The sequence below is a fragment of the Triticum aestivum genome, chromosome 6B (genome assembly GCF_018294505.1).
Source record: "Triticum aestivum cultivar Chinese Spring chromosome 6B, IWGSC CS RefSeq v2.1, whole genome shotgun sequence".
Classification (NCBI taxonomy): domain Eukaryota; kingdom Viridiplantae; phylum Streptophyta; class Magnoliopsida; order Poales; family Poaceae; genus Triticum; species Triticum aestivum.
This window is the reverse complement of record NC_057810.1, coordinates 262,567,991-262,583,522: the sequence shown is the minus strand read 5'-3', so window position 1 is coordinate 262,583,522 and position 15,532 is coordinate 262,567,991. Positions and strand designations below refer to the sequence as shown.

Below are 15,532 nucleotides of genomic sequence, written 5' to 3'. Positions count from 1 at the left end.
TATATATAAACACTTGGAGCAAAGTCCCCTTCGTATAGACCCGATGCGGCTGTTCCCCATTCCAGTTGCCGGCTGGCGTGCCGTTCGTGAGGGGGGTCACAACGCTTTGTACAGAACCGAAAAATAATGTATGTATGCTTATTAACACATACTGTATGTAAGTTAGTTAAATAAAAATAATATAAAAAACAGTGAAGAAAAAGAAAAAAACTATATGTATGATTATTAACACATACTATATGCTTATTAACACAATCTATAGGTATGCTTATTAACACATATTGTATGCTTAATAATAATAATAATAATAATACTATATGGAAAAAAAGAAAGAAAAAAAGAAAAAAAAAACTATGCCGACGGCAAAGCCGTCGGCATAGGTGCGGCCAGGGCAGATGGACAGCGTCGCGGATCGATGACGTGTCGGCTATGCCGACGGCTGCCGTCGGCATAGCTCCTGGTCGGTGCGCTCTGGATCGGTGACGTGTCACCTGTATCTATGCCGACGGCAATCGTCACGGCCGTCGGCATAGATTTGACGTCGTTAGCCGGCCGTGATGACAGTTGTCAGCGGGCCCGCATCTATGCCGACGGCCTATATATGCCGACGGCAGCTGTAGGCGTAGTCTGGAATAAGCCGACGGCCTATATATGCCGACGGATGCTGTCGGCGTAGACGCGGATAGCCCGACGGTCATTGTACGCCGACGGCCAGGAGTTAGTTGTCGGCATAGCTCGGACTAGGCCGACGGCAGCCGTCGGCATATATTTGGCTGTCGGCGTAGAGCCTTGTTCCGGTAGTGTATGGTGTAACCCGTGAGTATTACTCCCTTCGTTCCAAAATAGATGACTCAACTTTATACTAATTTTATACTAAAATTAGTATAAAGTTGAGTCATCTATTTTGGAAATTTTGGAACGGAGGGAGTTGATGCGAAAAGTATAAGGGAGACACAAAGTACACAAGGTGTAGGGTATGGCTCTTCACTTTATTATTCAATATAGGCGTTGTATATAGGCGGCTTTTGGCGAAGAGGAAAGACCCAGGTGGGGTCGGTTGCCTAACATCAATCCAATGTTGTGGCATCAACAAGTCATGCATGTATTCATAAGTTATAATTTTCTACTGATATATTGATGCAAATAATGCCACCTGATCAAGTCATTCATGTGTTTTTTTAGGGATAAGGTCATGCATGTCCATCAGAAGTTTAACTTTTCCTTTAATTTTTATATGGTCAAGGACGATATATATGTGCTTCACATTTTTGGTAAATATGGCTGCACGTGAAGTTTAGTTCAAAAGTCTCTTTTTATAAATCATTTTGCCCATAGTTCGTAGGTGTTATTGTTTTCAAAATGCAGCCCAATGACACTACTACATTTGTTGTTGTTTTTTCACTAGTTTTACTTGTTTCTAAACACATATTTATACATCTATTTTAACACAATTCTCGCAGCAACCATAGGGGTGGATGAGCGTGACAACTTGCACCTAGTAAGTACTCCCTCCGTCCGGAAATACTTGTCGTAGAAATGGATACAAATGGATGTATCTAGAACTAAAATACATCTAGATACATCAATTCCTCAGACAAGTATTTCCGGACGGAGGGAGTAATAATCATATAAATTAGCAAACTGTATCCACACCACAATTAACATATGAACTCCGAAAAGACTGATTTCTATAGAAAGATGTAATTCCCATGTTTGCTCCATAAAGTTTTTCTTCTCAACTCTCAAGCCTCGGTAGCAATAGGTATGTATGAGGGCTAAAAGTAGGGATGCAAGATTGGGTCTCGCTAGGCAAAACATGCAAAATTAGTACAAAATCTAGACGCACCAAGGATCTGCATGTTGGAAAGCACGATGCAGGTTCTAGCACTGTTGGTACCAATCGTTGGTGAAAACTGCAGCTGTTTTGGACTAAATTAGGGCTAAGGTCATCAGTGTCCCACTACAACAGATCACGGTAACGCTAACACTGTTGAGAAACTGAGGATATGAAATACTCCCTCCATTTCTAAATACAAGCCCTTTTAGAGATTTCAATGCGAACTACATACGGATGTATATAGACATATTTTAGAGTGTAGATTCATTCATTTTGCTCCGTATGTAGTTCATATTGAAATCTCTAAAAAAGACTTATATTTAAGAATGGAGGGAGTATATTGGTACCAATTGTTGGTGAAAACTGCAGCTGTTTTAGTACCCATGACATTTAGTTGAGTAGAATCGGACTGATAACTCTTGCCTCTCTCAGTAGTAGTTTCAACCTATTCCAATTACCTTTGACGATTTGGCCTATATGCCTCTTCCAGTTAGCAAAGCCAAATTACCTCCTCAGTCACTTACTGACTCCTCAGTGGTATCGCCAATAAATTCTCAGCACTTTGAGAGTGGCTTCATCCCAGATCACCTAGCACAAGCCCACAAAGGTTAGAGCTGAAGTTGCTGCTGCCCCATAACAACCTGAACCACATTCACGAACCGACCATCAGACTACAGTCTTTTTGTCATTCTGACGTTCAGCAAGTGTCTGAACAAAATCTCCTGTTTGTAAGAGTGGATAAATTATAAGGAAGTCCCTGACAATATATTTAACTTTATTTAGAAGTATATACAAGCGCATCAGACCAACTTCACCTGTAGATGTAGTGATTCATCACCGCCACTGGATATTATCATTTAGTACAATTCCCATCCTAATTTCAAGCTGGCTAGCATATGTTTGTAGCTCTTGCACACTAATCTCGATGCAACTCGTTCATAAGTTACAGCTATTGAGCCAAAAGATGGTCTTCCTCTGCAATATGAACAGGCATATGCTCTACAGCAGTCCAAGTTCCCCGTCGGTCTGCACAATACTGTGGCGTGCATTCATTCATTTAGCACGCCCAGAGTTGCCAAGGTTCAGACAGTAGCAATTCAACACCTGAAATAGGTTGACAAGAAAATATATTGAAATTAAATAAGCACAAACACGATTGACCGAGTGAGAGAAGTTACCAATAGTATTTCTGAAATACTGGCAGTTGCTCATATCTCAATGTCCTTGATAAGTCCTCTTTTTTGCCAAAAGTAAAGCTCGAGCCATCATAAATATGAAGTGTATCCCCCACCAAGTGGTACTCTTGGATGGAATAATGCTTTGATTGACAGGCTTGGGCAACATTGGAAGCCAATACTCTAATGAAAAAAGTAAGAATATTAGCTCAAGAGTAGTAAAGCTTCTTTGACCGAAATTGACCCGTGAATGCACCATTGCAACATTACTAAGGGATTGTACAATGGACTGATGTCATCCCTCCCCAGAGATATCACATAGGATTTTTGCTGAGTTGGAAAAGAGAGACGACTGCCTTAGCTAATGGATGGTCTCTTAGAGTAATAAGGGAAAGCATTACCACAGTTGTACTAGATGCCATTGTAACACCCTGGATGTAACTTTCCATCTTTGTAACTCCAACTCTTGCCATTTTCGGCTATGTGATATGTTATTCCCTCCGTGGTTGGGTTTTGTCTTTTGTTTTGCATTTTATTCATGTCATGCATATCATATCATGTCATCATGTGCATTTCATTTGCATACGTGTTCGTCTCATGCATCCGAGCATTTTCCCCGTTGTCCGTTTCGCAATCCGACACTCCCACATGCACCGGTGCACCCCTCTTGTCTCTTTTCGTGTGCGGGTGTTGAACGTTCTCGGAATGGACCGAGCCTTGCCAAGTGGCCCTGGCATAGCACCGGTAGACCGCATGTCAAGTTTCGGGTCATTTGGAGCTCGTTTGGTACTCCAACGGTTATCCGCATAACCGCAAAGGCCTCTTTTGAGTTGCAGCCCAACACCCCTCCAAAACAGCCCAATAACCCATCTAAGTCACTTCCATGCTCTCCGCCGTCGGATCACGATCGTGTGGGCGAAAACTACACCTCATTTGGACACTCCTAACTTCCTCTACCTACAAATATGTGCCCATCCCCGAATTTTTCGGGCAAACCCTAGCCCCGCTCCTCTCCCCGCCGCCGGACACGTCCGGACGGAGCCGGACGCGTCCGCGCCGCCGCCGCCCGGCGAACCAGGGCGCGACACGTGGCACCCGGCCACTGCGCGCCGCCCCGGCCCGCCGAGCCCGCAGCCGGCCCCCGCGGCCCGCGTCCCCGCCGCCCGCCTCGGCCGCCCGCTGCCGCCGGCCCGGAGCTCGCCGCCCGGCCGCCTCCGCCCGAAGCTCGCCTCCGCCCGCGCCCGGCCGCGGCGCCCGCGCCCAGCCGCCTCCGCCCGAAGCCCGACGCCGCCGGCCCCGCCCTCCGCCGGATCCGGCCACCTCGACCCTCGCCGGAGCCGCCTCGTCCTCCTTCCGGCCAACTCCGGCGCCGCCTCGGCTTCCGTGCAGCCGGAGCCAGATCCGATCTGGACCTCTAGGTTGACTTCTTCTCCCCCGAATTCGTCTAAGTCCCTTTTCTGGCAGTAATTTTGTTGCATGTTCATCGCACCACAACTTTGCACCCGTGGCTCCGTTTTGGGCGTGTAGCATACCGAATTGTTCGTCTCGACGTGTACATCATTTCATCTCATTGCATCATTTTCATTTTAGCTCATATTGTTGCCCGAAATGCTGTTGGAAGAGTGCTTCATAATGTTAGTTTCAGATTCTTATCAGAACATGCACTTTTGTCATTTTTGTCATGATTGATGTGTGCATCCTATGTACTTGAGCCCTACATGTGTTTTGATCTATGCCATGCCATCTTTGCAGAGGTGCTTACCATGTATTTTTGTGATCAATGTGGTGACTAGCACAAGCATGCAAACTAGGCTACGTGATATTGCTGATTTCAGTCCCTGTTCTGTTGTTATTTTTATGTCATGTAAACTTGATGCTACAGAGAGATTCATGTATATTTTGAAATACTTCAGTAAGGGTGTTTTGAACATATGGTTATGCTCTATCCATTCATGCCCCTGTTTGAAATTATGGAGTAGTCTAGCATGTCATTTTCGTGCTCTACTTTTGCTACAAAATGTTTCCTGGCAGATTGTTTACATGTTATTCAATTTTGCCAAGGTTGTTGTAGTTGATCCTTGCATGCTATGATGTTGTTCTTGCCATGTATAGCTTCTATATCATGTCTTCTTGATGGATGGATGCTTAGTTTATCATGAAATGCTCTGTAATGAGTGCATCGAGCTCGCGAAGATGCTGTCATAATTCTGTCAATGCCACGTCCTGTTTGCTGAATCTGTTAACGAAACTTGCTATGTTTACATGGGTGCCATCATTTCTTCTGGTCCTTTTTGGCTCATGGTCAGTAAGGGACTTTTGTTCTATGCTTTGAGTAGAACCATGTCATGCCTTGTTTTGCTATTATAAGTTCCTGTAGCATGTTGATAACTTGCTCTGAACATTGCTTCCTGATGCTGTTTATGCCATGTTCAACCTGATATTTTTGCACTTTCGCCATGCTTGTTTGAACCTGTTGTGGTGTGATTTAGTCGTAGCTCAGTGTTCCTCTTTTGTTAAGCATCTCCTGTAGATCACTGCCATATGCTTTGTTTTTATGTTGGGGTGCTGTAGCATAGTTTCTTGTTGCATGCTAAGTAGCATCGTGCTGTTAATCGCAGCTTTATGCCTTTCTTGTTTTGCTTGCCTTTTGCAAACCGTGCATCCGTTCCCGGTGATCCTTATATCGATTTCAATCGAAATCATCTCATCTTTCCAGCGGCATACTTGGTTTGCCAAGTTGATGCCTTGTTCATCATTTTTCCTCCCGGAGCACGCATATGCATTGTATATCACATCTCGCATATCATGACATGTATTGCATCATGTTGCTTGTGCATTGCACCGTGATTTATTGTGGTTCCTTTGCTTGTGTTCTTGTCTTGGGTAGAGCCGGGAGACGAGTACGTGCACGAGGAACCTGTTGAGTACGCTAACGAGGATCAAGCCTTCGACAACTCTGAGAACTTTGCAGGTAAGATGACCATACCTTCGATATCACTTCTATCTTTGCTTTGCTAGTACTCGCTCTATCGCTATGTTAGCTCTACCTGCCACTGTTTATCATGCCTCCCTATTGCCATGTCAAACCTCTAACCATCCTGTCCTAGCAAACCGTTGTTTGGCTATGTCACCGCTTTTGCTCAACCCCTCTTATAGCGTTGTTGGTTGCAGGTGAAGATGAAGTTTGTTCCTGGTCGGAACATGGATATTTTGGGATATCACAATATCTCATGTTTATTTAATGCACCTTATATACTTGGTAAAGGATGGAAGGCTCGGCCTTATGCCTGGTGACTTGTTCCACTCTTGCCACCCTAGTTTCCGTCATACCGGTGTTATGTTCCTTGATTTTGCGTTCCTTACACGGTTGGGTGATTTATGGGACCCCCTTGACAGTTCGCTTTGAATAAAACTCCTCCAGCAAGGCCCAACCTTGGTTTTACCATTTGCCACCTAAGCCTTTTTCCCTTGGGTTTTCACGAGCCCAAGGGTCATCTTTATTTACCCCCCCCCCCCCGGGCCAGTGCTCCTCCGAGTGTTGGTCCAAACTAGAGCACCGTGCGGGACCATTCCTTGGCAACTTGGATTACGTCGGTACCTGTACGTTTAGCTTATCCGGTGTGCCCTGAGAACGAGATATATGCAGCTCCTATCGGGATTTGTCGGCACAGCGGGTGGTCTTGCTGGTCTTGTTTTACCATTGTCGAAATGTCTTGCGAACCGGGATTCCGAGACTGATCGGGTCTTCCCGGGAGAAGGTTTATCCTTCGTTGACCGTGAGAGCTTATGATGGGCTAAGTTGGGACACCCCTACAAGGAATTTTATCTTTCGAAAGCCGTGCCCGCGGTTATGAGGCAGATGGGAATTTGTTAATATCCGGTTGTAGATAACTTGACACTTGACTTCATTAAAATGCATCAACCGTGTGTGTAGCCGTGATGGTCTCTTCTCGGCGGAGTCCGGGAAGTGAACACGGTTTGAGTTATGCTTGACGTAAGTAGTTTCAGGATCACTTTTTGATCACTTCTAGCTTCTCGACCGATGCGTTGCTTCTCTTCTCGCTCTCACTTGCGTATGTTAGCCACCATATATGCTTAGTGCTTGCCGCAGCTCCACCATATTACCCCTTTTTCCTACCTATGAGCTTAAATAGTCTTGATCTCGCGGGTGTGAGATTGCTGAGTCCCCGTGGCTCACAGATTCTACCAAAACAGATGCAGGTGCCGAGGATACCAGCGCAAGCGGCGCAACCGAGCTCAAGTGGGAGTTTGATGAGGCCCTTGGTCGTTACTATGTATCGTTTCCAGATGATCAGTAGCGGAGCCCAGTCGGGACGATCGGGGATCTAGCATTTGGGGTTGTCTTCTTTTCATTTGGATTTGACCGTAGCCGGTCTATGAGTGTATTTGAATGATGTATGACCTTAATTATGTATTGTGTGAAGTGGCGATTGTAAGCCAACTCTCTTTATCCCATTCTTGTTCAGTACATGGGATTGTGTGAAGATGATCCTTCTTGCGACAAAACCACCATGCGGTTATGCCTCTAAGTCTGTGCTTCGACACGTGGGAGATATAGCCGCATCGTGGGTGTTACAGCCATCCCCTAGTTATACATTTTCTGATTAAATCATCATCACACAATTTAAGAGGAATGCAAGCAATAATTGCTAGAAATAACTCATTGTCTTGCATGTTTTTACTGTCATCTCTGGCTGATACGGAGGGCCAAGAAAGCTGCCTTCACCATCTAATGTATACTTGTATTTCATAGAGCTGACAAGTATATCACACAAAATGTCAGCAAGTTCTAGAAAAGCTACATACAAATATCACCCAAAGCCTCAAGTGTGTGGATTATCTGCTGGCCTCCAGAATCATGGAGCTACTGAATTTTCTGTTAGTCTTATGCATGGTAATAGAAGCAAGAATAAGATAATATGTTGCAGATAAGTGAATGGATTTTGTTTAGAAACGTGGTCAATTCTTCTGGTAATTTTATGTTAATCTCTAACAAATAATAATACCCAAAGCAAAACATTCAACTATTCTGGTTCCACAAAACTTGAAAACCAACTGTACTTTTTCAGGCCAGAACGCCAGATCACTGGCTGCCAATATTCCTTGGAGCAACTGTGTTTCAAACTGTACAAGACCCCACTACTCTATTATAACCATGAAGCAGGTAGATAGGTTGTCTCTCTTGCCACCCATTAGTTCATACGTAATTTACTAGAACTAGGCCTCCAAAGGATTGATGGATGAGACAACTTTTCTTAGAACAGAATATCATGAAATCAGTCGAAATTACAGGCAGGGAGACATGTAAGGGGATTTGAATGGACACTTACTGGTATGCTCAATATGTCACCTTGAGAATTGGTCAGTACTGGCAGTGTTCGTCTTGCAGAAGCTGGAATAGATTTCAGGACCTCCAGAGCTTTCATTGCTGATAACTGTAAATATCTAGAGTGCTTCAGGAGTCCATCATCCTCCAATTTATTAATGGAAACTTTTGAGACATTGTGATTCTCTTCAATTGAGCGGATTTTAGAAACTTCAGCAAGGAACAACCAATCGGTATCAAACATGTGACGAACTGCAAGACTTCCGTCCTGATTCACTGCACAATGCTGGCATAGGAGGTTTTTACTGTCTTGTGAGCATATTCCATTTGAAACTACCTCCAAAACATTCCATGTAATCAAGAACTTGCTCATAAAGTGACATGTTTCACCAGGCCAGAGAAAAAGAACTTTCACATCAGGAAAGTTTGTTTTCTCCAAGTATTGTTCTTCATTTTTATGTTTAGTTGCACAAAATTTCTGATGCTCTTCTGTTTGCAGATAAAGGAGTTTTTCTAACACAAAATCACCTATTATATTGCGATCCTTTGCTCTATTCAGAACATCAGTAGAAGAACTATAATTCGCAAAAGATATGCTTGAGCAGTGTAGAAATTCGTTGGAGTGTACGCGCGCTTCACGTGCTATCTGATCAATCTCAGGTACTGGTGAAGGCTGTTCTTCATAGGAACACTTGTAGGACATCTCAACAGAAAATGACTCCATCGAGTCAACAGAGGAACAGACTAGTACTTTTGTACCTTTAGACTTTGGAAAAGCACAAAGGTAACAACCAGCTACAGTAAGGGCACCCTGCAGGAGATTGAAGTATTACTCGGTGAATCAATAAGATCTTCTTATGCTAGAGGCTGAAGAATATAGCTAATCATGACAGGCATAAATGCATATAGAGCCCAATAATGTTTCCCTAAAGAGAATCCACATGTGCTGTTTACTACTGCATAATTCATTTTATTATAAGATATCGGACCCTAGATTATATCCTTTGGTACAATAGGATAGACCTAAAGAATAACAAGCTGAGACTCTTCTTTTTTTAAGGGAGACTGTAAGGAAGCAATATATGTAGCTCATTTAGAAGTTTGTGAGATAACACTGAAATAGGTAAGAAGAAAGAACCTTGCAAGGTGTATTACGGATGTAGTCCATGAACAATCGAGCAGATCTGCCACGGATTGGCCTGTGCCTCTGTGAAACAAACTAGAAACAACTAAATATCAATATTCCATCCCACAAACAATCTGATGAGAAACTTTAACAGAAAACCTTTTGACAATATGTGTTACTATAAACAAACTATGATGAATTTAAAATGTACCTGTAATACACAAGCTAAATATTGTGAAAGAGAAAGATCATCAACATTTTGCGCATCAAGTTTTTCCAGGTCAATGACAGCATACCCATACTGCAAACAATAAAGGAATTTTGAGGGGAAAAAGAGTCCAGGAAATTCAATAATAGCATGGTACTAGGAGACTTCAAATCCAGGTACAGAAGAAAGGGCAGACCTCCGTTATTGTGATAGACTGCTTGACAGCCATACTGCAGGCATTGTCGACACACGCTCGTGTCAACCGGCATGCGTATATCAGTTTCTGAAGTTCTAACTGAAAGGTACCTGAAGATAAAAGGTCTTGTCAGATGAATGCATATAAACACACCACCTCCCCGGCGCACACACGCACACAATATGTAGGTAGAAATATTGTGATTAACTCGAACATGTTCCTCATATGTGTCTGGTTAATAGCTCTACTCGATGTCTCCATTCCCATATAATTCACAAGTAACTCTAATTAGAAAAGTAAGAATGGTGATAATGCAATTAATTATGCATGCTCGACTGCTCATTTGACAATGCCGTCTGCTCATTTCACTCCCTTAATTATCATGCTCAACTCTAACGGTCTATATTATGACTTGGAAGGAGAATTAGTTAGCACAGACAACTTTATCGAGAATTAGATACCATGAAAACATAATTATGCTCTCTTTTGAACCACAGATTGAATAACCACCTTAAACGAGTAAGATTAACTTAACTACTGTGTTCCTCCTACTGACTCCATTTTTTGTGTCACTAAGACACAGAACATGCTTCACTATACAATATTAAGATTTCATGTTCGAAATAGAATCAGACCCAAGCAAGAAACATTAAAAACCAATAAATCACATGGAAAATTATCCTGATTCCAGGAGATAAATAGCTCCATTTGATGAGCATTATTATTCATCTATTCAAGGGAATTACACAATTGTGGATGGGCAATGGACAATGGATCAAGTTTGTCCCAATAACCAAGTATGACACTTATCATAGTTAATTGTGTGAAAACACTATCAAAACTCAAGGAATTAAGCATGTCTAACATAACATGTAAGGAACCATGAATGCTCAGCCAAACAATAAACAGCTATCCAATGCTTGCCAATACATATTCCAAATCAACAGTATAGTTGATTGATACAAAAATGAGCTATGCACCTGATGACAAGCATCCTCCTCACACCATATAGCATTTTGATAACAACCAGAAGACATGAGGATCATGAAAACAACACACGAGGACTATAAAAAAATTATATCGGTAGCTAAGTGCAACTGCAAACCTTCGGTGGATAAACATCTCAAAGATGCTCGAATGCGGTTCCTGGCATACTGCATACTATTATTTGTTGGATCTTCAACCCAGAAATGATTACTTCCTTGACATATCTGTGGAGAACGGTTTACCAATTCGTGAAAGGCACATAAAATTTTCATTTTGAAACAACTGACAGCTCAAATCAATAGAGATTTTTCTATGGAAGGCTTTATTTTCAAAACCAGATAAAAGAAGCTTTAGTGTCCATATGAACTTTATCAAGTTATCATTTCTCCTTCAGAATAGTTAGTAATGTGGGTAACAATGCCATTCAGTAAAGATAGGCTGACTCTATGAAACTCTGAAAATAAAAGGCTTGGTAAAATGTTACTTGGGTTGGTAAACTTGGCATTTAAACCTCCTAAATCTGTATAAGTGTGTCAATAAAGGCCTAAATATATTTGATTACCAACTAATCATCATAATGATATGGCACTTCAAGCCCTACTTAACCTAAAATTTAATCATGTGTTTGATCAATACTAATCTAAACTTGTAAATGTTGCCCAATGACATGTAAAAAGCTCCATTGAAACTTCAAATGGAAAATAATCCCATCGATTTCAAAATGTGATCATATGATCAAAATCTGATTTTGCTCAAGTGCCATGTCATCCCTAACTATAATAAGAATAGGATTGGGCCTTTCTCAGCCCATTTACACAAAGTTGTGGACTAAAATGAATTACTGATTCCAAATAGCATGAGACGTTATCAAAAGCTTACCTTATACATGTCATCTTTTGAAAAGTCAAGCATGGGCCGAACAAGAAGGATGCCATAACGACAAAAATTATGTCCATCATATTTTAAATTAGGTGCAAACAATTGGGACACAAAGGCTGTACCAGCAAGACCTAGAACCCTGCTGTTGCGAGATAATCTCAGAACAAAGAGCTCTGCCTGCAATTGGAAGACTTAATTCATTCAGATACAAAATATAGTCTGCAGTGGCAATGATTGACAAGTAGATCATCGAAGATGCAATTATACATTAGATTAACTGATACTCAGGCATCACAATGAACATTGCTAAAAAATAAACTAAAAGGCTTTTATGTCTTCACTTTATACCATTCATCCATGCAATCAAATGACCATGTAGATTTACCCTCGCAACTAAGTGGGCAAATCAAGATAGAGTGGTATATGAATGCACAATAGCGCCATATCTAAAGCTAACTCACTTTTTATGAATTCTAGTGGGGTTTGTACTAGCATAAGCTGAGAAACTTGAAAATTACTGCACGCCTTTGAATATATCAACAGCTGTCATTTAGTTTCATGCTCTTTAATAGAAGTAATTCTTTGCGAGTGCCGACATCTTCACCATTAAAACAAAAAAATGAACACATCTTCATCTTAACAGACCTGGTCATCAGAGTGGTGTGCAATAAGCAACACTCCTATTTGCTGCTTTATACAAATGTCCAACAGTTTTTGGTACCTGAATTTATAAGAACAAGTTGCGTCAGGCTTTATCAAAATGGACTAAGATGTTCTGTGTTTGCGAACAAACTGGCAGACGGAATTGAAAGAACATACACTACACTTACATATAGGCAAATATTCCACAAAGAACACAAGTATCATTTTTATCATGGCGGTATATTAATAGATTTATATATTTTAGTGGTCAGTGTACAACATGTCAAATTTTAGTATTTCAATTCTTTCTTGGCAAGAGGACACATGTGACCTAGGCAAAGGTAGCTACTTAGCCACCACAGTTCTGGATGTCAACGATGCTGAAGAAAATTCAGTTACATATATAGGCAAATACTCCACAAAGAATGTTCAGACACTTAGGTACATATACGTGAATATTCCACAACCAACACAACAATAATTTCCATCACAACTATGAAATGATAATGGGAAAAACTGTGCCTTAGCAGAGAGCCACAACTATGTCTTCGCAGACGCCAAAAATGTGTTTCCGTCTGAAATGATTAGAAAAACAATTGTGTCTTAGCAGAAGCCACAACTATGAAGATTGCTCGACCAACATAGGTCCTTTTATATAACCACAGCACTGATGTGATGAATATCCTACTGATCTCGAGCTTCTGTAGCACACTTATATATTCATATCTGGATATCACTGACAAAGAACACAAAGCATTACATGGTAAAGTAGAACAGCGGAATGAGCTTAAAGAAAATTTGGCCAAAACTAACTCTATATTTCAATGCCTCCAACATATAAATAGCCATGAACACTGAGTTTGTATCAAGTGAAAATAATCTGATATCAATAACGGGCAAAACAGGACAGACAGATACCTCATTTCGCGGGCTGCCTCTTGCAGATGCCCTAGGTTTGGCCGCCCATTAGGCCACTCACATCTGGCAATTTCGCACATAACACCTACAACAGAGTCGTAACACCTCAAGAATCATCATCTTTCATGTCTTATGCAAATGCAGCCCGAGACACCTAAGTATCAGCAGCTCTACCAAAGTTCTTGTAAACCAGCTTTTATTCAAAAATAATACTCCCTCCATTCCAAAATAGATGACTCAACTTTATACTGACTTTAGTACAAAATTGAGTCATCTATTTTGGAACGGAGGGAGTAATACAGAAGTTGCATGTCATAAGCTTACCCATGCCGTGCACCCGGTCACGCACTAGCTGCGCCTCGTCGGCGCTCTCGAGCCGCAGCCCATGGTCGACCACGACCCCCAGGAGCCCCTCCACGAATCCCTCGGACTTCCTCCCGGACCTGCCCTCCGCCGCCTTCTTCCAAGCCGCCGTCAGCACGCACAGCGCCGTAGAGTCCGGCCCACCCGATACCCCAACCGCTGCAAGAAGACAGGAATCTGCAGTAAGTAAGAATCCTAGATAGCACCAGATAAAAAGGCACTTCTCGTAATCTGATTGATACTATATTATATTTCTTCCTTCCCCACACGCGTAAGAGGGCACTGGATTCGAAGTAGCAAGTGGAGGCGGCGGGGAGCGGCGTACCAATGCGGTGGTGGGGGTGGATGCCTGCGAGGGCCATGCGACGGGCGAAGGATTGGTGATACGGAGCAATGGAGGAGGAGGCGGAAGAATAGGTGCAGCGGCATCGCAGGAGGCGGCGGAGTGGAGGACAGGGAGAGGGGAAGGGGCGGCAGTAGAGGAGGAGCATCGCCGGAGTTGAAAGGGGGAAGAAAGATAACGGGGAGGGTTTTCCCTTGGCAAATCGGTCTGGACCAACAAAGACAAAAATTCATTGGAGGTACTCGTACTCGCGTTCGCCGATTTAATCCTCTTATTACTTCAAATACCCAAAATACAGTCACTGAATTTGTCTTAGGTGATCATATACGGTCCAATCTACGGTTACTTGTATGTACGCGCTGGCACACGCGTGATTGATCGCCAACTCATCAGCACCTGGTCTGGGCCGATCGATTCGGGGGTGTTTTTTGCAAAATCGATGTATTTACGTTTCTCCCCTGTCTAGTCGGACCGCAGGTTGCTCCTAAACTAACAAGAGCAACACCTGGCCGCCTCCGCCCCCGCCCCCGCTCCTCGCCACACCTGGCCGGACTGCTCTCCTATCCTCTCCCCTCTCGAACCCTAGTCACCAGAAATCCCCCATCGCCGTCGATGTCGCCGTCGCCGCCTCCACCATCGCCGCCGCAGCCACTACCGCCTAGGCTGCCGCCGCCTGGCTGTCATAGGAGTGCTGCCGTCGCCTGGATCTACTGCCCCCTCGCCGACGGCGTCGTCAACATGTCATCTGCGAGCTCCTGCTCTAGTCTGCGCTCTGGTCTGCGTAGCCGCTTTATTGAGGTGCCATTGGTCGGATGCCCCGATTGTGGCGACCCTGTCAAGTGCTACCGCTCTAGCACCGATGAGCACGATGGTTGGGTTTTCTACAAGTGCACCCACCATAATGTAAACTATCTTGATCTGTTCGATTCATGTTTGATGCTGCCCTACTAGCTGATATATGTTCAGTAGCCATGAATCTGCTTAGAAGTCTTGAATCTGCTCAGTAGCCATGAATCTGCCCTGGTTACTTAGTTTACTGGGGGGAAATCAGTTATCTAGTTAACCGAATTTGAGTAATTAATTATTTTATTTTAGTTACTAGTTAACTGGACTAATAGTGGCTACTGCAGATTTAGTAGGTAACTGAACATTTCCATGTTAACTGAAGTTTTTTAGTCATCCTGGACACATTTTCTATGGTCACTATGTTCCAAGTTAAACTGAACTTTTACAATTAACAGAGCTATTTCAGTCATTTTCACACATTACATTGCTTTGGTTGTTCTGAAATAATTCCCACGAACAAGTGATTCAGTTAACTTGTATCTTTCTTGTAGGTCACCTGTGATTTCTGGCGCTAGGAGCTGGAATATATGCAGCATCTGGTTGAAACTAGAGTTCTTGTTGGTAATGTTGTTGTAGATGCAATAGGTGCAGTCGAGGACAGAAGGGAAGAGCTTGAGAGGAAGAGGACTGACTCAATGGCAGGAAGAAACTTAGTTAATGGGCCT

At 42.9% G+C, this 15,532-nt stretch overlaps 1 protein-coding gene across 2 annotated transcripts; it reads right to left on the bottom strand.

Moving 5' to 3' along the window:
- Positions 1-1,668: 1,668 nt before the first annotated feature.
- On the bottom strand, positions 1,669-14,247 carry LOC123136875 (uncharacterized). Of its 2 annotated transcripts, XM_044556381.1 has the most exons (14): positions 14,004-14,247; positions 13,640-13,837; positions 13,316-13,400; positions 12,401-12,476; positions 11,756-11,932; positions 10,995-11,100; positions 9,890-9,999; positions 9,697-9,786; positions 9,498-9,578; positions 8,364-9,170; positions 3,016-3,195; positions 2,653-2,941; positions 2,502-2,559; positions 1,669-2,425 (listed from the first exon to the last, which is right to left on the bottom strand). In XM_044556381.1, exons 1-11 carry the CDS (start codon positions 14,167-14,169, stop codon positions 3,103-3,105), a joined length of 1,989 nt encoding a protein of 662 aa, XP_044412316.1. In that variant the 5' UTR covers positions 14,170-14,247; the 3' UTR covers positions 1,669-2,425; positions 2,502-2,559; positions 2,653-2,941; positions 3,016-3,102. The 2 variants fall into 2 exon arrangements, with proteins under 2 accessions (XP_044412316.1, XP_044412315.1); XM_044556380.1 differs by having other exon boundaries at positions 1,669-2,559.
- Positions 14,248-15,532: the final 1,285 nt, after the last annotated feature.

Excerpts from the sequence above, each read along its gene's own strand:
- LOC123136875 (XM_044556380.1), bottom strand. The coding sequence starts at position 14,169 with ATGCTCCTCCTCTACTGCCGCCCCTTCCCCTCTCCCTGTCCTCCACTC. Across the intron at positions 13,838-14,003 it reads CCACCCCCACCACCGCATTG|CGGTTGGGGTATCGGGTGGG; the intron begins GTACGCCGCTCC and ends GTCTTCTTGCAG. Across the intron at positions 13,401-13,639 it reads TGACCGGGTGCACGGCATGG|GTGTTATGTGCGAAATTGCC; the intron begins GTAAGCTTATGA and ends ACTCTGTTGTAG.